General features: G+C 42.1%; 1 protein-coding gene across 1 annotated transcript; it reads right to left on the bottom strand.

The window, feature by feature from the left end:
* Positions 1 to 10,904: 10,904 nt before the first annotated feature.
* LOC311123191 (protein NLRC5-like) lies at positions 10,905 to 21,689 on the bottom strand (the record flags this gene model as incomplete). The annotated part of the gene is made up of 6 exons (XM_084197452.1): positions 21,617 to 21,689; positions 14,240 to 14,627; positions 11,954 to 13,628; positions 11,481 to 11,765; positions 10,960 to 11,230; positions 10,905 to 10,913 (listed from the first exon to the last, which is right to left on the bottom strand). The coding sequence occupies exons 2-6, from the start codon at positions 14,574 to 14,576 to the stop codon at positions 10,905 to 10,907; spliced, it is 2,577 nt and encodes an 858-aa protein (XP_084053578.1). The 5' UTR covers positions 14,577 to 14,627; positions 21,617 to 21,689.
* Between the last annotated feature and the right edge of the window lie 3,265 nt (positions 21,690 to 24,954).

The raw sequence follows: 24,954 nt of genomic DNA on the forward strand, positions 1-24,954 counted from the left end.
TTACCCTTCTCCTCTCCATAGGATACATGAGATTACCCTTCTCCTCTCCATAGGATCCATGAGATTACCCTTCTCCTCTCCATAGGATACATGAGATTACCCTTCTCCTCTCCATAGGATACATGAGATTACCCTTCTCCTCTCCATAGGATACATGAGATTACCCTTCTCCTCTCCATAGGATACATGAGATTACCCTTCTCCTCTCCATAGGATACATGAGATTTAACAATGACATGTTCTGACAGAATGTCAACTTTCCCCTTTCTCCCCCAGTAGATTTGCATTCACCCAGTTCTAATATGGTAACATGAATAAGGATTGTTTCAAGTTAGAACCCAACACCTGTAAAAGCTGTCTAACTGAACATACCTGAGCTTGTGTAGCTTTGACTCATGTCTCAAAATAAGTAAGGCTCCTTGGAGAGAGATCTTGCTGGGGGTAAGAGTGAGGTCCACTCTGGAGGCACAGAGACCCAGGACTCTCCCCACAGACCTGCAGGTTTTCCTGGGTAACTCTCCTCCCAGTGACAGGGTGGAGCCCAAGGCCTGGAGGAGAGAGGCCAACTGCTGGTCCTCCTCTCTGGACCTCACAGGGACGGATTCACACACCCTCTGGAAGAACCTGTCATCATCACAGCTGAAACAGCAGAACATGGGGGGACATGAAATCAGACATTTAGGAGACAGTCCAAAAGTATTGGGACAGTGACATGTTGTGTTGTTTTGGCTCTGTACTCCAGCAGTTTGACATGATACAATGACTATGAGGTTAAAGTTACAGCAATGTTTGTACATACAGTGCCTTGCATTAGTATTCAATCCCCTTACATACTTTTTATTGTGTTACAACCTGGAATTAAAATGGATTCAATTAGAGTGTTTTTGTCAAGAATTTACAATAACAGGTAGGGGTTATCATTTTATATCATACCACCAAGACATGCTAACCTCTCACCATTACAATAACAGGTAGGGGTTAGCATTTTATATCATACCCCCAAGACATGCTAACCTCTCACCATTACACTAACAGGTAGGGGTTAGCATTTTATATCATACCCCCAAGACATGCTAACCTCTCACCATTACAATAACAGGTAGGGGTTAGCATTTTATATCATACCCCCAAGACATGCTAACCTCTCACCATTACAATAACAGGGAGGGGTTAGCATTTTATATCATACCCCCAAGACATGCTAACCTCTCACCATTACAATAACAGGTAGGGGTTAGCATTTTATATCATACCCCCAAGACATGCTAACCTCTCACCATTACACTAACAGGTAGGGGTTAGCATTTTATATCATACCCCCAAGACATGCTAACCTCTCACCATTACAATAACAGGTAGGGGTTAGCATTTTATATCATACCCCCAAGACATGCTAACCTCTCACCATTACAATAACAGGTAGGGGTTAGCATTTTATATCATACCCCCAAGACATGCTAACCTCTCACCATTACACTAACAGGTAGGGGTTAGCATTTTATATCATACCCCCAAGACATGCTAACCTCTCACCATTACAATAACAGGTAGGGGTTAGCATTTTATATCATACCCCCAAGACATGCTAACCTCTCACCATTACAATAACAGGGAGGGGTTAGCATTTTATATCATACCCCCAAGACATGCTAACCTCTCACCATTACAATAACAGGGAGGGGTTAGCATTGTCTTTGGAGGGTTTAATATTTATGCCTCTGTAACCTTCCCACTCATCATTATTCACGATTCATTCAGGATTATCCGAGATCATGGAAGCATCCACATTAATGTAGAAGTGTTTAGAAACATATTCTGTTCTTATTTACAATAAAAGTGACTCCAAAATGACACAATACATTATTTAACTTTCATTTCTATTGGACACTAAATAATCTGAAACACAACCAAAATAAACAGCAAATGCATCCAACACATTTGTAGAATCACAAGCTTGATGTAATCATTGCGTTCTAGGAATATAGGACCAAATACTACACTATGGAATACTTTAATACACATAAGTGAATATGCCCAAATACTTTTGGTTCCCTAAAATGGGGGGACTTTTACAAAAAGTGCTGTAATTTCGAAACAGTTCACCCGATATGGATGAAGATACCCTCCAAATAAAGCTGACAGTCTGCACTTTAACCTCATTGTAGTTGAATCATTTAAAATCCAAAGTGCTGGAGCACAGAGCCAAAATAAATGTGCCAAAACAAAATGTGTCAATGTCCCAATACTTTGACCTCACTGTACATGAATACATGCCTGTCATATGGAAACGTAATACCATGTCACAGAGAAAGTTCCATAATATGCATGACATTTGGTTTTGTAGATTAGGTATTCTGAGTATAAACTTTCAGGCTTCATGTTACAAAACATCTCAAAGATAAAATTCACAAGATTTCTAAAAGACAAATGTCAAGCATCACAAAATGTAGATACATTCACAATATCTGTGTGACATTTAGTAATGCAACATTTGTTATGTCAAGAAATCTGAGTATAAATGTTACCAGATTCACCAACACTTGAATTTTTATATTCCAATGTTTCTACAAGATAATAATCACTAGCATCACATAATCACTAACCACCACACATGTTCAGACTCACCTCAGCTGTGAGATGTAGGGCAGACACTGAAGGAAACTCCTCACTTCACTCTCTTCATCTGACCAGCCCTTCAGCTCTACTGGTTTCTTCTCTGGTTGGAGTTTCAGCACTTCTAGGAGGAGGGAGGCCTTTCTCTCTGAGAGGTCTATGGACCAGACTGCAGGAGCTGACTGGTAAACTGTCTGTAATGCTGGAAGGACACTCCTGCCTGTTTGAGTCTCATATTCCTTCACATGTGAGTACAGATCCAGCAGGAAATCACATTGATATTCCTTATTCTCATAATAATCATCATCATCACAGAAGGGGAAAGTGCTGTAAGTACACATTGATGATACCAGCTTCAGTGTCTTCTCTCCTGTCTGCTCCTCCCACTCTGCTGCTTGAGACAGGAGATCCACCAGGAACTTCATCTGCTTTGAGGGATCAGACCTCCATGGACAGAAACTGCAACAAGGACAGTAACAGCTGATTCAGACATAGATGAACACATGAAACCAGTCATAGCTAAAGATATATGAAGTAGTTATACATTTACATAACGTGCTTTTGTTTTATATAAGTATATAACCTTAAAAACATTCACAATATCTGGGTAACATTCGGTAATGCAACATTTGTTATTTCAGGAAACCTGAATATAAATGTTACCAGGTTTCTACAAGACAATAATCACTAGCATCACATAATCACTAACCACCACACATGTTCAGACTCACCTCAGCTGTGAGATGTAGGGCAGACACTGAAGGAAACTCCTCACTTCACTCTCTTCATCTGACCAGCCCTTCAGCTCTACTGGTTTCTTCTCTGGTTGGAGTTTCAGCACTTCTAGGAGGAGGGAGGCCTTTCTCTCTGAGAGGTCTATGGACCAGACTGCAGGAGCTGACTGGTAAACTGGCTGTAATGCTGGAAGGACACTCCTGCCTGTTTGAGTCTCATATTCCTTCACATGTGAGTACAGATCCATCAAGAAATCCCATGTCTGATAGTGATATACTTCAGACAGCGACAACAGTTTCTCTACAGTTGTTTGTATGGTTCCTCTCTCATGGAGAGCTGCTTGAAGACACAGATTCAGTAGGAATATCTTCTCTCTCTTTGTCCTCTCTTCAGGGGATCTTCTCTGATCCTGTGGTGGAGGAAAACTGCAAGAACAGTTTAACAACAAATAAATGAATATGTGAGAGATATTATATGCATTTCTGATGGTCACATTATGGTGGGTAAAATACAATGACTATCTTTCTAAACTCATCATCCACTTAAATTGTTCCTCAAAATCCTGACCACGGAGTAAGATTGCATCTATTTAAACAGTATGTGTATGTTCAGTATATTAAGTTACTGCAGAAAGCTACAAACTTCCTCTCTAAAGGGAAATACAGGGACAGACAACTACAATCTCTGAACTGTACTGATCCAACTCACCTCAGCTGTGAGATGTAGGGCAGACACTGAAGGAAACTCCTCACTTCACTCTCTTCATCTGACCAGCCCTTCAGCTTTACTGGTTTCTTCTCTGGTTGGAGTTTCAGCACTTCTAGGAGGAGGGAGGCCTTTCTCTCTGAGAGGTCTATGAACCAGACTGCAGGAGCTGACTGGTAAACTGGCTGTAATGCTGGAAGGACACTCCTGCCTGTTTGAGTCTCATAGTCCTTCACATGTGAGTACAGATCCAGCAGGAAATCACATTGGTATTCCTTATTCTCATAATAATCAACATCACAGAAGGGGAAAGTGCTGTAAGTCCACACTGATGATACCAGCTTCAGTGTCTTCTCTCCTGTCTGCTCCTCCCACTCTGCTGCTTGAGACAGGAGATCCACCAGGAACTTGATCCGCTTTGAGGGATCAGACCTCCATGGATAGAAACTGCAACAAGGACAGTAACAGCTGATTCAGACATGGATGAACACATGAAACCAGTCATATCTAAAGATATATGAAGTAGTTACACATTTACATAATGTGCTATAGTTATATGTAAAATTATTTAATTTGAGAGACATTTACATGATGTATGTGTGACATTTAGAAATGCAACATTTGTTATGTCAGGAAATCAAGGGATAAATGTTACCAGATTCACCAACACTTGAAGTTTTATATTACAATGTTTCTACAAGATAATAATAACTAGCATCACATAATCACTAACCACCACACATGTTCAGACTCACCTCAGCTGTGAGATGTAGGGCAGACACTGAAGGAAACTCCTCACTTCACTCTCTTCATCTGACCAGCCCTTCAGCTCTACTGGTTTCTTCTCTGGTTGGAGTTTCAGCACTTCTAGGAGGAGGGAGGCCTTTCTCTCTGAGAGGTCTATGAACCAGACTGCAGGAGCTGACTGGTAAACTGGCTGTAATGCTGGAAGGACACTCCTGCCTGTTTGATTCTCATAGTCCTTCACATGTGAGTACAGATCCAGCAGGAAATCACTCTAACTAAATGGATCATCACCATCATCATCATCATCATCATATGTGTATCTGCACATGGAGGATAATGTCTTTAAGATATTTTCTCCTGTCTCTGTATCATACTCAGCTGCAGCAACACTGAGTTTAGACAGAACTGACCAGGCCTCTTTATCATAACCAACAATCAACCTGAATGAGAAGACAGGGAAACATTGTTACTACATGTTATCCTAGATTCTCTGGTTAAGTCATGCAGAGGAATCACCCACAGACAAATAATAATGTTTACATGGCAGAATGGCAAATAAAGGCTAATGGAGTGATTTGGATGAACAGATGTTTTATTAACAAGATAAATAGCTGGTACAATATGACACATCTCTGGAAAAAAACACTCACCTCAGCTGTGAGATGTAGGGCAGACACTGAAGGAAACTCCTCACTTCACTCTCTTCATCTGACCAGCCCTTCAGCTTTACTGGTTTCTTCTCTGGTTTGAGTTTCAGCACTTCTATGAGGAGGGAGGCCTTTCTCTTTGAGAGGTCGATGGACCAGACTGCAGGAGCTGACTGGTAAACTGGCTGTAATGCTGGAAGGACACTCCTGCCTGTTTGAGTCTCATAGTCCTTCACATGTGAGTACAGATCCAGCAGGAAATCACTCTGTCCAGAATTGTCTCCACTGAGAAAAGGAAAGGTGCTGTAAGTCCACATTGATGATACCAGCTTCAGTGTCTTCTCTCCTGTCTGCTCCTCCCACTCTGCTGCTTGAGACAGGAGATCCACCAGGAACTTGATCAGCTTTGAGGGATCAGACCTCCATGGATAGAAACTGCAACAAGGACAGTAACAGCTGATTCAGACATGGATGAACACATGAAACCAGTCATAGCTAAAGATATATGAAGTAGTTATACATTTACATAATGTGCTTTGATTATATGTAAGAGTATTTTATTTTAGAGACATGCACATTAACTATGTGTGACATTTAGTGATGCAACATTTGTTATGTCAGGAAATCAGGGGATAAATGTTACCAGATTCACCAACACTTGAAGTTTTATATTCCAATGTTTCTACAAGATAATAATCACTAGCATCACATAATCACTAACCACCACACATGTTCAGACTCACTTCAGCTGTGAGATGTAGGGCAGACACTGAAGGAAACTCCTCACTTCACTCTCTTCATCTGACCAGCCCTTCAGCTCTACTGGTTTCTTCTCTGGTTGGAGTTTCAGCACTTCTAGGAGGAGGGAGGCCTTTCTCTCTGAGAGGTCTATGGACCAGACTACAGGAGCTGACTGGTAAACTGGCTGTAATGCTGGAAGGACACTCCTGCCAGTTTGAGTCTCATAGTCCTTCACATGTGAGTACAGATCCAGCAGGAAATCACATTGATATTCCTTATTCTCATAATAATCATCATCATCATCACAGAAGGGGAAAGTGCTGTAAGTACACATTGATGTTAACAGCTTCAGTGTCTTCTCTCCTGTCTGCTCCTCCCACTCTGCTGCTTGAGACAGGAGATCAACCAGGAACTTGATCCGCTTTGAGTGATCAGACCTCCATGGACAGAAACTGCAACAAGGACAGTAACAGCTGATTCAGACATAGATGAACACATGAAACCAGTCATAGCTAAAGATATATGAAGTAGTTACACATTTACATAATGTGCTTTTGTTTTATATAAGTATATAACCTTAAAAACATTCACAATATCTGGGTAACATTTGGTAACGCAACATTAGTTATTTCAGGAAACCTGAATATAAATGTTACCAGGTTTCTACAAGACAATAATCACTAGCATCACATAATCACTAACCACCACACATGTTCAGACTCACCTCAGCTGTGAGATGTAGGGCAGACACTGAAGTAAACTCCTCACTTCACTCTCTTCATCTGACCAGCCCTTCAGCTCTACTGGTTTCTTCTCTGGTTGGAGTTTCAGCACTTCTAGGAGGAGGGAGGCCTTTCTCTCTGAGAGGTCTATGGACCAGACTGCAGGAGCTGACTGGTAAACTGGCTGTAATGCTGGAAGGACACTCCTGCCTGTTTGAGTCTCATAGTCCTTCACATGTGAGTACAGATCCAGCAGGAAATCACATTTCTGATAGTGATATACTTCAGACAGCGACAACAGTTTCTCTACAGTTGTTTGTATGGTTCCTCTCTCATGGAGAGCTGCTTGAAGACAAAGATTCAGTAGGAATATCTTCTCTCTCTTTGTCCTCTCTTCAGGGGATCTTCTTTGATCCTGTGGTGGAGGAAAACTGCAAGAACAGTTTAACAACAAATAGATGAATATGTGAGAGATATGATATGCATTTCTGATGGTCACATTATGGTGGGTAAAATACAATGACTATCTTTCTAAACTCATCATCCACTTAAATTGTTCCTCAAAATCCTGACCACGAAGTAAGATTGCATATTTTTAAACAGTATGTGTATGTTCAGTATATTAAGTTACTGCAGAAAGCTACAAACTTCCTCTCTAAAGGGAAATACAGGGACAGACAACTACAATCTCTGAACTGTACTGATCCAACTCACCTCAGCTGTGAGATGTAGGGCAGACACTGAAGGAAACTCCTCACTTCACCCTCTTCATCTGACCAGCCCTTCAGCTTTACTGTATTCTTCTCTGGTTGGAGTTTCAGCACTTCTAGGAGGAGGGAGGCCTTTCTCTTTGAGAGGTCTATGGACCAGACTGCAGGAGCTGACTGGTAAACTGGCTGTAATCCTGGAAGGACACTCCTGCCTGTTTGAGTCTCATAGTCCTTCACATGTGAGTACAGATCCAGCAGGAAATCACATTGGTATTCCTTATTCTCATAATAATCAACATCACAGAAGGGGAAAGTGCTGTAAGTCCACACTGACGATACCAGCTTCAGTGTCTTCTCTCCTGTCTGCTCCTCCCACTCTGCTGCTTGAGACAGGAGATCCACCAGGAACTTGATCCGCTTTGAGGGATCAGACCTCCATGGATAGAAACTGCAACAAGGACAGTAACAGCTGATTCAGACATGGATGAACACATGAAACCAGTCATAGCTAAAAATATATGAAGTAGTTATACATTTACATAATGTGCTATAGTTAAATGTAAAAGTATTTAATTTTAGAGACATTTACATGATGTATGTGTGACATTTAGAAATGCAACATTTGTTATGTCAGGAAATCAAGGGATAAATGTTACCATATTCACCAACACTTGAAGTTTTATATTACAACGTTTCTACAAGATAATAATCACTAGCATCACATAATAACTAACCACCACACATGTTCAGACTCACCTCAGCTGTGAGATGTAGGGCAGACACTGAAGGAAACTCCTCACTTCACTCTCTTCATCTGACCAGCCCTCCAGCTCTACTGGTTTCTTCTCTGGTTGGAGTTTCAGCACTTCTAGGAGGAGGGAGGCCTTTCTCTCTGAGAGGTCTACGGACCAGACTGCAGGAGCTGACTGGTAAACTGGCTGTAATGCTGGAAGGACACTCCTGCCTGTTTGAGTCTCATAGTCCTTCACATGTGAGTACAGATCCAGCAGGAAATCACATTTCTGACTGTGATATACTTCAGACAGTGAAAACACTTTCTCTACAGTTGTTTGTATGGTTCCTCTCTCATGGAGAGCTGCTTGAAGACACAGATTCAGTAGGAATATCTTCTCTCTCTTTGTCCACTCTTCAGGGGATCTTCTCTGATCCTGTGGTGGAGGAAAACTGCAAGCACAGTTAAACAACAAATAGATGAATATGTGAGAGATATTTGAATTTCTGATGGTCACATTATGGTGGGTAAAATACAATGACTATCTTTCTAAACTCACCATCCACTTAAATTGTTCCTTAAAATCCTGACCACGAAGTAAGATTGCATCTTTTTAAACAATATGTGTATGTTTAGTATATTAAGTTACTGCAGAAAGCTACAAACTTCCTCTCTAAAGGGAAATACAGGGACAAACAACTACAATCTCTGAACTGTACGGATTCAACTCACCTCAGCTGTGAGATGTAGGGCAGACACTGAAGGAAACTCCTCACTTCACTCTCTTCATCTGACCAGCCCTTCAGCTCTACTGGTTTCTTCTCTGGTTGGAGTTTCAGCACTTCTACGAGGAGGGAGGCCTTTCTCTCTGAGAGGTCTATGGACCAGACTGCAGGAGCTGACTGGTAAACTGCCTGTAATGCTGGAAGGACACTCATGCCTGTTTGAGTCTCATAGTCCTTCACATGTGAGTACAGATCCAGCAGGAAATCACATTTCTGACTGTGATATACTTTAGACAGTGACAACAGTTTCTCTACAGTTGTTTGTATGGTTCCTCTCTCATGCAGAGCTGCTTGAAGACACAGATTCAGTAGGAATATCTTCTCTCTCTTTGTCCTCTCTTCAGGGGATCTTCTCTGATCCTGTGGTCGACGAAAACTGCAAGAACAGTTATACAACAAATAGATGAATATGTGAGAGATATTTGAATTTCTGATGGTCACATTATGGTGGGTAAAATACAATGACTATCTTTCTAAACTCACCATCAACTTAAATTGTTCCTTCAAATCCTGACTACAAAGATCGCATATTTTCCAAACGGTATGTGTCTGTTTAGTTTATTAAGTTACTGTAGAAAGCTACAAACGTACATTTACATTTTAGTCATTTAGCAGACACTCTTATCCAGAGCGACTTACAGTTAGTTTATTTTTCATACTGGCCCCCCTTGGGAATCGAACCCACAACCCTGGCGTTGCAAACGCCATGCTCTATCAACTGAGCTACATCCCTGCCGGCCATTCCCTCCCCTACCCTGGGCCAATTGTGCGCCGCCCCATGGGTCTCCCGGTCGCGGCCGGCTACGACAGAGCCTGGATTCGAACCAGGATCTCTAGTGGCACAGCTAGCACTGCGATGCAGTGCCTTAGACCACTGCGCCACTCGGGAGACCTTTCCCTCTCTAAAGGGAAATACAGGGACAGACAACTACAATCTCTGAACTGTACTGATCCAACTCACCTCAGCTGTGAGATGTAGGGCAGACACTGAAGGAAACTCCTCACTTCACTCTCTTCATCTGACCAGCCCTTCAGCTCTACTGGTTTCTTCTCTGGTTGGAGTTTCAGCACTTCTAGGAGGAGGGAGGCCTTTCTCTTTGAGAGGTCTATGGACCAGACTGCAGGAGCTGACTGGTAAACTGGCTGTAATGCTGGAAGGACACTCCTGCCTGTTTGAGTCTCATAGTCCTTCACATGTGAGTACAGATCCAGCAGGAAATCACATTTCTGACTGTGATATACTTCAGACAGTGACAACACTTTCTCTACAGTTGTTTGTATGGTTCCTCTCTCATGGAGAGCTGCTTGAAGACACAGATTCAGTAGGAATATCTTCTCTCTCCTTGTCCTCTCTATATTATCCTTCAGTAGAGGAAATCTGAACAAACAGTTTAAAACACAGATGATATACAGGTGAGTGATGAGGACTGATATGAGTAACAGGGTTGGGGAACTGAAAACCAATAGCACTTTATGACTCCATCTTTCTATAACAATACAACTATGAATTGGAATTTTGTTCAATTTCAATTCCTACTGAATTACAGTTTCTACAGCATCTTCATATATGCATGTATTAAACAGATAAAGACGATGTAAAAACATAAATACTATCTCCACCAGTTCAATGACACATGGACTCTTGTTGGATAAACTCCCTCACCTCAGCTGTGAGATGTAGGGCAGACACTGAAGGAAACTCCTCACTTCACTCTCTTCATCTGACCAGCCCTTCAGCTCTAATGGTTTCTTCCCTGGTTGGAGTTTCAGCACTTCTAGGAGGAGGGAGGCCTTTCTCTTTGAGAGGTCTACAGACCAGACTGCAGGAGCTGACTGGTAAAGTGGTTTCAATGATGGAAGGACACTCCTGGCTGTTTGATTCCTATTGTACTTCACATGTGAGTACAGATCCAACAGGATGTCATATCTCTCAGTTTGATACACAGAGAACAGTGACAGCAGTGTGTTCACAGCTCTCTGGAAAGTTTCTCTGTGATCTAGTGCTGCTTGTAAACACAAATCTAGTAGGACTGCTTTCTCTTCTGTCTCCAGTCTTTCAGGGGATCCTCTCTGATGTTCTAGTTGGGTAAACCTGTGACCCATAAAACATAAGAATGTCTATGTTCAGATAGAAGCAGGGAGAATGTGACTGCTGCCTCTTTTACAGACTGAATACTGTTGTCATGTGTGTCTTGTTGTGTTGTTGCAATGTCTTGTTTGTCTGTCTTAGCCTTTTGATAGGTTGTCATTGGAAATAAGAACAATATGTTCTCAACTGACTTAAATAAATGAATAGTCACAAAGACATTGTGTAAATATATATTGGCTGTGGAAACACTCACCTGAGTTTGTTGATATTAGGTAGACACTTTAAAATGGTTTTGCTGAGAGCTTCACTGAGAAGAGTTCTCTGACCCCAGTGTAGACAGAGATGAACCCTCTCTAGACTCTGCTTCATCACTTCTTCTGCTCTCTCAAACACTCGTCTTTCACCCTGGACTGGAAGGTGCAACTCATTTCCACAGAGACCAAGTAAGCTGGTGAAGTCCATCTCTGCCACACTGCTCAGCAAAGTTGTCCAGAGTTGACACAGCATTGAGGGGTCAGATGAATCATCAGAGGAGGGCCTTTAAAAGAGATTAGATTATAAAGATTATTTCAAAGTAGCATGACACAGAAGTGTTTATAACTCAGTATCTGAATGGAAGAGAATACAATAGATATTTTTATGAAGATCAGTTGCTTCATCACAATTTCTCTTTCTTTGACTGGTTAATTGTCAATAAACGTGTGAATTAGATAACACAAATATTACCCAAGATGTCTGACATTCTTCAGAGAGCCCAGTATCAGCCTTACTCCTTGGTCTGACACAGTGCAGTCGTTCAGGTCCAAGCCTACCTTTCGCTCTACAGACTGACTGGTCACATAAGACACTGCACAGCACTGGTGAGGATCAAGATGTTCTCCACTCAGGTCTAGATGATAGTCCAGTTTGTCCAGGAGAAGGAGACAGGCCTCAGTAGACTGATGTTCATACAAGCACTGACACAAAAACAGAAGATCTATCTCAAACTCAGGAGCACCACCTTCTGCATGATCTTGGTTTGTTTGAGATGGAAGAAACGTGTTCACCACTTCCTTGAAGAACCAATCTGACGTCTTCTTGATCTGTTGATCTGGAACTATACCGTTTACCAATCTAATATTCCTCTCATTCAGAAGCCCACACAGGAAGGGAATCAAGTGTTTTGTGTGTTTCCATTCTTCAGTCTGGCACTTCTCTAGAACCTCTCTGATTTGATCTGGATTCTGTAAGAGCCAAAGGGCACCAAAGAACTCCTGCATTGTGTAGTGGAGAAATGCACAGTAAGTGTCTAACACTGTGGGTGCAACCTTAACCATAAGTGCTCCCAAGAACGCAAAATGGACACCGCTTTCTTCACAACTCAGTGTTGTCAAGTTCATGTTTTTTTCATTTGTTGCATCAAAAGCAATTTCTGCCAAAGACAATATTTTCTCTCTGTTTTCTTTGAGATAATTGTCGGTATCCTTAAGTCGTTTGCCACTGTGTTTTTGGATGCAGTGACGGAGGATGTTGCTGTACATTTCAGTTATAGTGCATGTCTGTTTAGAAGCCTTTGAGGTAGGGAAATAAATGCAGGTAACCACCATCAGTGCATACATTGGGACATGGCACAGACTGAACAACTCTAGGTTGTTTAACACACTGCTCAAGGAGTCAGGATCAGCACTCAGCATCTCTGTTAAATAAGCCCTGATGGATGCATCACTGAACCCTTTCACCTCCACTCTGAACCAGTCTGCGGGCCAGTCTGTCAGGAAGTCTTCAGATTGATCTGGTCTGCATGTGGTCACAATCTTTGCATCAGGGAGGAGGTTCTCCATAAGTTCCTTTACTACCGACAGAGAGGAGAGGTCTGTGATTCCATCAAATATGATGACAACGTTTTCAGAGTTCTCCTTAATATCCTGTAACACTTCTTCTTTACTTTTTTTGGGCTCACTGTACATGTTAAAGAGAAGGTCCTCCAGGCTCATGGGTTTTCTGTGTGAAATGTCTCTCACGTCAAAATAAAACATGTAATCTAGTTCTCTGTGATCTTTCTCTGCCCAGAGGATCAACATTTGATGGGCAACTGTTGTTTTTCCAATTCCAGGTTTTCCAAAAAGGAGGATTTTTTTCTCATGTGTTCTAAGCAGGTCAGCAGGGGATATTTCCTGTTTGGCCGTGGGGATGAAGCTCTTTAGCTTTTTAGGGCGAGCTTTCTTGCATCTGTTGCTCTTCACTTTAATTTTGGAGAGAGATGAATGCACATCTGTATCTAACACAAGAGGGGTGTAAGATAAAGTCCACTCATTTCTACATGTCTCTGGTAGGAGACTACAGCTTTGTTTCCATGCACTATTTGTGATCTTCCGTGCTTTATATTTCAGCTGTTTCTGATATTCGTGACAGGGTTTTGAACCTAAAATAAGGGTATTAAGGGAAGAGAGATTAAATGCACTGTGCAAACAAATCAAAGCCAATCTAAAGGACTAGAGAAAATCAGGACAGAAAGCTACAAGGATACACTAGTAGATGTTTGTAGATTGAAGGTGCTCTTTTGGGGCTAAATGGTCATCAAAAACAAGAAGAACCAAGGGGCACTAAAAACAAAGTTAAAATGCCTGTATTATGATGGCATGTTCAATAGAACAATATGTATAAAACCTCTGATGCGTTTTAGCGTAGCCTTCATCAAGGAGGACAATGACAAATCTCTATTGAACATGCCATCATAATAAAGGCATTTTTACTTCATGAAGAGTGCATTGGTCGCACTTACTTTTGATGAACAATCTAAAAAGGTACATTAACCCCTTTCAATGTGCGCTTCAAACAGCTTCGCCAGCACCATGGAACCAAAGGAATAGTGCCTAAAGTACAAACCCTGTCTACGGAGCGCGCACAGTAAGCTAAATTAACCACACCTAAAATAATATTTGAAAGACACATTTCAACAGGTCTGGTATTTTTTAGCCCAGCCAATTGTATACTATATAGTGTATACTAAGAGGATACCATACGATCACTTACCAACAAGGTAGTCTGTCATCTCTGGGTCTTCCTTAAAGGGGAAACAGCTGATCCATTGCTGTAAGTCAGCGTCGTCTAAGGTCCTCTTCCTTGTGATGTGTAGAATTGTCAGCAACTCATAGCATGCAGCCTCTCCTTTGGCCGAGACCCAGTCCAGTATTCTTCTGGTTTGGTCAAAACGGTCAACTTCAGCCTGAATTTTACTGACTTCCTCCTCGTGAAGAACCTTGCGCTGGAACAGGTTTTCCACAATGAGGGGAAGATTCTGGAGCCTTCCAATGAGACGTAGCCTTCCATTTGTAATGTACTCGAAAGCAGATTGTCTTGCAGAAGCCATGTCCCAGGTTGTTTCTGCAGCATCACTGGTATGTTTCAACACGTAGGATCTCTGGAAGACGAAAGTACATAGTCAGTTAATAGTAGAACAGTCAAATAATGATTAGGTTTATTCATTCAATTAAACTTTTTAGCCCATGGAAACAAAACATACACCAACTAAATGTGAATGTATCTATTACAATGGCGTAAAACAAGAATATAAACTCAGCAAAAAAAGAAACCCTGTCTTTCAAAGATAATTCATAGAAATCCAAATAACTTCACAGATCTTAATTGTAAAGGGTTTAAACACTGTTTCCCATGGTTGTTCAATTAACCATAAACAATTAATGAACATGCACCTGTGGACCGGTCGTTAAGAAACTAACATCTTACAGACGGTAGGCAATTAAGGTCACAGTTTTGAAAACTTAGGGCACTAAAGAGGCCTTTCTACTGACTCTGAAAAACACCAAAAGAAAGATGCCCAGGGTCCCTGCTCATCTGAGTGAACGTGCCTTAGGCATACTGCAAGGAGGCATGAGGACTGCAGATGTGGCCAGGGCAATAAATTGCAATGTCCGTACTATGAGACGCCTAAGACAGCGCTACAGGGAGACAGGACGGACAGCTGATCATCCTCGCAGTGGCAGACCACGTGTAACAACACCTGCACAGGATCGGTACATCCAAACATTACACCTGCAAGACAGGTACAGGATGGCAACAACAACTGCTCGAGTTACACCAGGAACGCACAATCCCTCCATCAGTGCTCAGACTGTCCGCAATAGGCTGAGAGAGGCTGGACTGAGGGCTTGTAGGCCTGTTGTAAGGCAGGTCCTCACCAGACATCACCGGCAACAACGTTGCCTATGGGCACAAACCCACCATCGCTGGACCAGACAGGACTGGCAAAAAGTGCTCTTCATTGACGAGTCGCGGTTTTGTCTCACCAGGGGTGATAGTCGGATTCGCGTTTATCGTGGAAGGAATGAGCGTTACACCGAGGCCTGTACTCTGGAGCGGGATCGATTCGGAGGTGGAGGGTCCGTCATGGTCTGGGGCGGTGTGTCACAGCATCATCGGACTGAGCTTGTTGTCATTGCAGGCAATCTCAACGCTGTGCGTTACAGGGAAGACATCCTCCTCCCTCATGTGGTACCCTTCCTTCAGGCTCATCCTGACATGACCCTCCAGCATGACAATGCCACCAGCCATACTGCTCGTTCTGTGCGTGATTTTCCACAGCATCATCGGACTGAGCTTGTTGTCATTGTTACTTTTTATTTATTTTGCCCCACTATGGCCAAGACCAAAGAGCTGTCAAAGGACACCAGAAACAAAATTGTAGACCTGCACCAGGCTGGGAAGACTGAATCTGCAATAGGTAAGCAGCTTGGTTTGAAGAAATCAACTGTCCACTGATAATCTCCCTCGATCTGGGGCTCCACGCAAGATCTCACCCCGTGGGGTCAAAATGATCAAAAGAACTGTGAGCAAAAATCCCAGAACCACACGGGGGCCCTAGTGAATGACCTGCAGAGAGCTGGGACCAAAGTATCAAAGCCTACCATCAGTAACACACTACGCCGCCAGGGACTCAAATCCTGCAGTGCCAGACGTGTCCCCCTGCTTAAGCCAGTACATGTCCAGGCCCGTCTGAAGTTTGCTAGAGTGCATTTGGATGATCCAGAAGAGGATTGGGAGAATGTCATATGGTCAGATGAAACCAAAATATAACTTTTTGGTAAAAACTCAACTCGTCGTGTTTGGAGGACAAAGAATGCTGAGTTGCATCCAAAGAACACCATACCTACTGTGAAGCATGGGGGTGGAAACATCATGCTTAGGGGCTGTTTTTCTGCAAAGGGATCAGGACGACTGATCCGTGTAAAGGAAATAATGAATGGGGCCATGTATTGTGAGATTTTGAGTGAAAACCTTCCATCAGCAAGGGCATTGAAAATGAAACGTGGCTGGGTCTTTCAGCATGACAATGATCCCAAACACACCGCCCGGGCAACGAAGGAGTGGCTTCGTAAGAAGCATTTCAAGGTCCTGGAGTGGCCTAGCCAGTCTCCAGATCTCAACCCCATAGAAAATCTTTGGAGGGAGTTGAAAGTCCGTGTTTCCCAGCGACAGCCCCAAAACATCACTGCTCTAGAGGAGATCTGCATGGAGGAATGGGCCAAAATACCAGCAACAGTGTGTGAAAACCTTGTGAAGACTTACAGAAAACGTTTGACCTGTGTCATTGCCAACAAAGGGTATATAACAAAGTATTGAGAAACTTTTGTTATTGACCAAATACTTATTTTCCACCATAATTTGCAAATAAATTCATTAAAAATCCTGCAATGTGATTTTCTGGAGAAAAAAATTATCATTTTGTCTGTCATAGTTGACGTGTACCTATGATGAAAATTACAGGCCTCTCTCATCTTTTTAAGTGGGAGAACTTGCACAATTGGTGGCTGACTAAATACTTTTTTCCCCCACTGTATGTACCTCACTTGGCATCTGAAGACTTCACACTTTTTCGGCCGCAGTTTGATACCATGCTTCCTCATCCGACTACGCACTCTTCTCAGGTCTTCCACATGTTCACTGAACGTCTTGGAATAGCAGAGAACACCGTCCAGATATGGAGAACAGCAGTTGTCCTGTGATCCTTCAAGTTGAGTTTCAGCTTAAGGTTCGGAATGCAGCCGATATCTCCATCTTCCTGTTGATATTAATTGATATTTGATATTCTTCCTGTGCAAACACGTCAGATTCTTCGTACAGCATTCTTCTGACTGTTTTCTGTTCCTCTTCCTGTAGATGTTCTAAGTGAACAGGTGGGAGCCATTTTTCTCCGGACCCAACTGGTGTGAGACTCTCTTTTCTCTGGTCACCATGGTGAAGCTGAGTGGAGCGAAGGAAAGCATCACTAGACTGACTCACATGCTTCTCCTGACAGTCAGGTGCTGTGATGACAGGTCTGATGTCATCCATCAGCTCTACCCAACCCAGCACTGTTCTCTGAGAGAGATAAATGTCATGTTGTGTGGAATTCTGAATTGGAATCTTTACCACCTTCGAGGCTCCACAGGGCACATCCACGAGGCATGGAAACAGCTCCAAACCTTCTGGGCAATGGCTGTCCACGGCTGGCTCGAACATCATTGTTCCTCCCTCCGGCCAGGCTCTGATTCTACATTTCTATCATATTAGTGTCTCCTCTTCTCATAGGTCTATTATATGGACAACATCATATTAGTGTCTCCTCTTCTCATTGGTCTATTATAAGGACAACATCATATTAGTGTCTCCTCTTCTCATAGGTCTATTATATGGACAACATCATATCATATTAGTGTCTCCTCTTCTCATAGGTCTATTATATGGACAACATCATATTAGTGTCTCCTCTTCTCATAGGTCTATTATATGGACAACATCATATTAGTGTCTCCTCTTCTCATTGGTCTATTATATGGACAACATCATATCATATTAGTGTCTCCTCTTCTCATTGGTCTATTATATGGACAACATCATATCATATTAGTGTCTCCTCTTCTCATAGGTCTATTATATGGACAACATCATATTAGTGTCTCCTCTTCTCATTGGTCTATTATATGGACAACATCACATCATATTAGTGTCTCCTCTTCTCATAGGTCTATTATATGGACAACATCATATCATATTAGTGTCTCCTCTTCTCATAGGTCTATTATATGGACAACATCATATCATATTAGTGTCTCCTCTTCTCATTGGTCTATTATATGGACAACATCATATTAGTGTCTCCTCTTCTCATTGGTCTATTATATGGACAACATCATATTAGTGTCTCCTCTTCTCATTGGTCTATTATATGGACAACATCATATTAGTGTCTCCTCTTCTCATTGGTCTATTATATGGACAACATCACATCATATTAGTGTCTCCTCTTCTCATAGGTCTATTATATGGACAACATCATATCATATTAGTGTCTCCTCTTCTCATTGGTCTATTATATGGACAACATCACATCATATTAGTGTCTCCTCTTCTCATTGGTCTATTATACAGTGCCTTTGGAAAGTATTCCGACCCCTTTAATTGTTCCACATTTTGTTAGTTTACAGCCTTATTTTAAAATTGATTAAATCGTTTTTTCCCCCCTCAACACATTACCCCATAATGACAAAACAAAAACGGGTTTTTAGAAATGTTTGCTAATTTATAAAAAATAAAAAACTGAAATACTATATTTACATAAGTATTCAGACCCTTTACTCAGTACTTTGTTGAGCACCTTTGGCAGCGATTACAGCCTCGAGTCTTGTTGGGTATGACGCTACAAGCTTGGCACACCTGTAGTTGGTGAGTTTCTACCATTCTTCTCTGCAGATCCTCTCAAGCTCTGTCAGGTTGGATGGGGAGTGTCGCTGCACAGCTATTTTCAGGTCTTTCCAGAGATGTTCGATCGTGTTCAAGTCTGTGCTCTGGCTGGACCACTCAAGAACATTCAGAGACTTGTCCCGAAGCCACTCCTGTGTTGTCTTGGCTGTGTGCTTAGGGTCGTTGTCCTGTTGGAAGATGAACCTTCGCCCCAGTCTGAGGTCCTGAGTGCTCTGGAGCAGGTTTTCATCAAGGATCTCTATGTACTTTGCTCCGTTCATCTTTCCCTTGATCCTGACTAGTCTCCCAGTCCCTGCCACTGAACAACATCCCCACAGCATGATGCTGCCACCACCATGCTTCACCGTAGGGATGGTGCCAGGTTCCCTCCAGACATGACGCTTGGCATTCAGGGCAAAGAGTTCAATCTTGGTTTCATCAGACCAGAGAATCTTGTTTCTCATGGTCTGAGAGTCTTTAGGTGCCTTTTGGCAAATTCCAAGCAGGCTGTCATGTGCCTTTTACTGAGGAGTGGCTTCCGTCTGGCCACTCTACCATAAAGGCCTGATTGGTGGAGTGCTGCAGAGATGATTGTCCTTCTGGAAGGTTCTCCCATCTCCACAGATGAACTGTGGAGCTCTGTCAGAGTGACCATCGGGTTCTTGGTCACCTCCCTGACAAAGGCCCTTCTCCCCCGATTGCTCAGTTTGGCTGGGCGGCCAGCTCTAGGAAGAGTCTTGGTGGTTCCAAACTTCTTCCATTTAAGAATGATGGAGGCCACTGTGTTCTTGGGGACCTTCAATGCTTCAGACATTTTTTGGTACCCTTCCCCAGATCTGTGCCTCGACATAATCCTGTCTCGGGGCTCTACGGACAATTCCTTTGACCTCATGGCTTGGTTTTTGCTCTGACATGCACTGTCAACTGTGGGACCTTATATAGACAGGTGTGTGCCTTTCCAAATCATGTCCAACCAATTGAATTTACCACAGGTGGACTCCAATCAAGTTGTAGAAACATCTCAAGGATGATCAATGGAAACAGGATGCACCTTGGCTCAATTTTGAGTCTCATAGCAAAGTGTCTGAATAGTTATGTAAATAAGGTATTTCTGTTGATTTTATTTATTGATCTGTTTGTCAATCAGCAGAGCAGGCTACCCTGTAATTTGTCCTATTTAAAAAGATTCTGCTAATGTCTCCAGTCATATAAAGTGTGGTAGAATTGCAGGAAATGTGTTTAGGCCACATGTCTCCCGAGCAAACAAAGAAGAATATATCCTAGGCCTACTCTAGGCTATACGTGCTCAGACATGCATTGAACGGTCTGTTTTGTGAACAGGGATTGAAAAGTTGATATTAATTGATATTCTTATTAAACAAATGGTAGGAGCAAGAGAAGTGTGAGGGTTTCTCTTTTCTTGGCCTTATACCCCCCCAGCAGACAATTACCCTGCCCCCACCCCAATGGACATGTATATTTATCTGTTCCTGCTTTTACTTCCTGGCATGGGTCTCGACTAACCGGTACCCCCCGCACATTGACTCTGTACCAGTACCCCCTGTATATAACCTCCCTACTGTTATTTTATTTTACTGCTGCTCTTTAAGTACTTGCTATTTTTTCTTAAAAACTGCATTGTTGGTTAAGGGCTGTAAGGAAGCATTTCACTGTAATGTGACCTGTTGTATTCGGCGCACGTGGCAAATACAATTAGATTTGATTTGATTTGAGGATATACCGCTCTGATTCAACCATGGGACCAGCTCAAGCGTTGTAGCTAAGCTGCCTAGGCAGAAGGCAAGCGGTCTGAAGCAGATCATGAGCGAATGCCAGAATAAGACAACCATCTAGCCTGCTAGCTAACGTTAGCATATAAGATACACCTCATCGTGTTCATACATAGCTGACATAGCTAGCCGGTCAGGTTGAAGATGGTTAGATCAAGACATGCGGAACCATTAGAAAATAAGCTAATTAATGGGACAAGCGCCATTGCTGGATTCTACAAGATAAGCATTGAAAAGGTGACCAGCGGTCGGGAAACACTCCAAACGGCTGCCAGTCCACCCATTATGGCATCATTGACTTGAATGGAGACGACCTTCTATTCATTCTTATTTATATGCTTACCCCTATATAGGACGCTGCGCATGCGCGCATTGGCGTCCTTGGTGGCTACAGTGCGGAGCCTGGAAAATAACTGCCAACATTTTGTAGGCAGATAGGATACTTGTTTCCCAAAATCCTGTTACTGAATATCGATCATCCGTAACTCCTTGTCCATTGGTCAGGATTATATAACGTGTGTATATCTGTAGACCTTTATAGAAACCGTCTGAACCGAACTTTTCTCCAAACCGGCACCTTGCCTGAGTTAGACTGCGCGCAAGACGCGCTTCCACGTATCCTACCACAGCCAAGTTATAGGTGCCGGTTTGGAGAAAAGTTCGGTTATATTAGGAAACAAATCAAACTAGACTGTAAATGTGTTGGCATATCCTCTAGACAACTAAATATACTAGACAGCAGGAACTTCTCATCCTAATGTTGACTCGCTTTGACAGTTGGTCAGACTCTCAAGTCTAGTCTAGACCAGCTAAAATGTAGCAAGTAGGGCCTAACCTTCATTTAACACGTTATTATGATCGATTGTTAGAAAACCCTTACCTCTGTCTCGTTCTGCTGCAGTGACCTGGTGTGTAGCTACACTTATTTTACTTCACTTATACTTCCGTGTATAAAAACATTATTGGGGCGCGTTCAGCAAGAAGCAACGTGTTGGAACGTTCAGATAGAAATACACTGTAGGACAAACATGCCTCAGACATTTAGAATAAGGAATCACTTCCGCTCTATTCATGGCATTTCTATCGGCAACATTTCGACAACGTTTGGCTACTGAACGTGGTTTTAAGGTAGTAATCACCAGCAGGAGCGCTGTCTCATACTTTCCAGGGGTGTATTCAATCGTGCGCATCGTAGCTAAACGTTTTACAACAAAAACGAGCGTTTCTCACTGGACAAGTTCAGGTTAGTCCCTCCCTGTTTCGTCCGGTTTGTTTCCGTTTGTTTCCTGATTAATATACCCCAAAGCAAAGTTCAGTCGCCAAACGTTGTCGAATGTTTCAGATATAGTTACCACATATAGAGCCGACCTGATTTCTTATTCTAAATGTCAGAGAGACATGTTTGTTCATAGCATAGGCCTATATCTATCGGAACGTTAAAACCCGTTGGGTCCTGCTCAGCGAACATGCCCCAGTTAGTTTAGTCCCGGGCAATGACTATAATTTCATTCATGCATGATGAATGAAGCCGCTCGGTTGGTCGGTCTATTAAAAGCTATAGGAATTATAATCTTAATGATGTGTCTAGTGTCTCTCGTGTTCTTTCTAGTTGCTGGAAGTTTGAATGCCAACTGACAGTTTGCAGGGGTTTTCTAGGCTTACTCACCATCTGACGAGGAAAGGGTGAGGATATCAACATAATATCAGTTCATAAACATACATCAATGCATTTATCGGTAAAGATAACAAGTTAGAACTTCGAAGTTGCCGTTCCCAAGAAATGGAACGTTCCAAAAAGGAGATTCCGTTGACGTCATTGACCTAATATGGTGCATCCTGGTAAATGGGCGGGGCCCGGCTATCCCGAGATGGGCGTGCCAGAGGGAGATGCGTCATTTACACAGTCAAAACAGTAAACTTTTGGGAAGTTTTTCTGTTTAATATCAGAAAAGAAAGCATCATACATGTTTGGTTTTATTTTATTTGTATAGAGACAAGTACAAACACATTGGCACATTGAAGGTTCTAAGCTTACATATGGAATTGTTTAAGATGTTCTTACCAAAGATCATTTAGCTATTTGATTTTGAATTTTAGGATCCCTTTAGGTATAAAAACAAATATGTAAAAAATATATTTGATAAAAATTGAATTAGTCCTTTACTACTAAAGCCCATAGAAACACTTTGAATAACACATTAATAAATGGCAAAAAAGACAGTCAAAAAATAAATCATAAGGAATAAGGTTTTGAAGTGTCTGTCCTATATCTAGTGGATATTAGAAAGCTCAGGAAATATATTTATATCATATATTTACACATATTATACCCCTTTTTATTGTTATTCTGTTACTTAGCCAGAGACCACCATCTTGTTTGGACGCTACAGACGTCTCCACAGATGCTGAAGGCTGCCATTGGTGCATGTGGTGGATTGAGACGCAGCCCATGCATATCTCTATCATAAACTGATGGATTTTGACAGGGATGTTTTTATTCTGTTACTTAGATTGATGCCTAGTTGTATCAATAGACTCTAGGGGGGTTTAAAGACATGCTCCGGTAGTTTGGAGACTAAGAAATTATATTTTTTAACCTCCCGCTTTGGGCTGGATGTTTCAATGTGTAGTTCTTACATGCATAATCTATGAGCAGAAATACGGTCTTACCTCAATTAGCAATAAAATCCCTAGTTTGAAAGCGACTTTTCTTTAAGCTGTGCCACACCTTTTCCCCTATATTTCCCCCCACATGAGCCAGCCCCTTTGCAGTTTGAGTTCTAGCCAATGAGCTTCAGCCCCTCACATTTGAGTGACAGCTAGCAAGAGGCCTACCCAGCAGAGCGAGAGAGGGAGAGCAATGATGTGGTGCACATATCTGCACATATGTGACATAGAATGCAATTTTTGGGGACCACTTTTGGCTCCTGAGTGCTACTTTCAGCGCTAAACATAAGTACCAGAGAATCTATTTAATGGGTCTGTTGATAAGACAGTAGTTTATACATGATTGAAATGTTGCAGTACCATGTAGTTGACCTACTGTATGTCTGTCTAACTGAGTATTACAGTACCATGTAGTTGACCTACTGTATGTCTGTCTAACAGTATTCCAGTACCATGTAGTTGACCTACTGTATGTCTGTCTAACAGTATTACAGTACCATGTAGTTGACCTACTGTATGTCTGTCTAACAGTATTACAGTACCATGTAGTTGACCTACTGTATGTCTGTCTAACAGTATTACAGTACCATGTAGTTGACCTACTGTATGTCTGTCTAACAGTATTACAGTACCATGTAGTTGACCTACTGTATGTCTGTCTAACAGTATTACAGTACCATGTCTTGTGCCATTTAACTACCTTCAAACAGTATTGGCAGAGCAGTAGGTGAGTGGTGCAACATTGTAGCCTAGTACCAATAACAACAGTAGAGTGAAGGTTTTGCTCCTAATTCCTCTTGAAAAGTAGAAACATCAAGTACAAAAGCAAGGAAGTTGGGCCATATGTTTATAAAGAAAGAAGTAAAGATGACAGGACAGTTTTGAGTAGAACATCAGCAGTTTGAAGAATAGCTGAGTGGAATATGTTACTGTCATTGCAGTCATCAAGTCAGGAAAAAGTAGTGATCTCATTATTGTTTACATTTCAAACCAAACCCCAATTTGTTTCCAACAGACCCAACAACAAAGCATGGCAATTCCCACTCAGCTACCCTGGTCTGTATTAGGCTACCACTGTTCAGCTATCGTGGAAACCACTAAAGTTCTGAAGTGTTCTCTTAGCGACGGCAATCAAATCTGTGGTAACATTAAAGGAGTAAAACATGTGTTGAACGGAACCTTGAACAAGTTCAACAGCTGGTGTGGTGGCTTTAGGTTCTTCATTGAGCGGTAGCAGTGGGCTCTCACAGAGATCTCATTTGGAGCCCTGTTTTTACCTGATACTTTCATAAAAGTACAAACACATGAAGTGAGAGGTATATACACATGATTCAACTTTATTTAAAGCATGATTAACCTGAAGCAGGACGGAGTCATGACTTAAAACACCAAAGCAAGGCTTCTAGCCCAGGCTAGCTAGCGTTAGCATATTACCTTCAAAGTTGCAAAGAAAAGAAGAAACGTAAAATTTGAAGCCTTTATCCAGTTTGCTACGTGGTGTCGTACTGGATGTCCGGACGACCCTCCTTATATCATTAACAGATACTTTAG

This window comes from Coregonus lavaretus (assembly GCF_964263955.1).
Source record: "Coregonus lavaretus genome assembly, contig: HAP1_SCAFFOLD_4017, whole genome shotgun sequence".
Classification (NCBI taxonomy): domain Eukaryota; kingdom Metazoa; phylum Chordata; class Actinopteri; order Salmoniformes; family Salmonidae; genus Coregonus; species Coregonus lavaretus.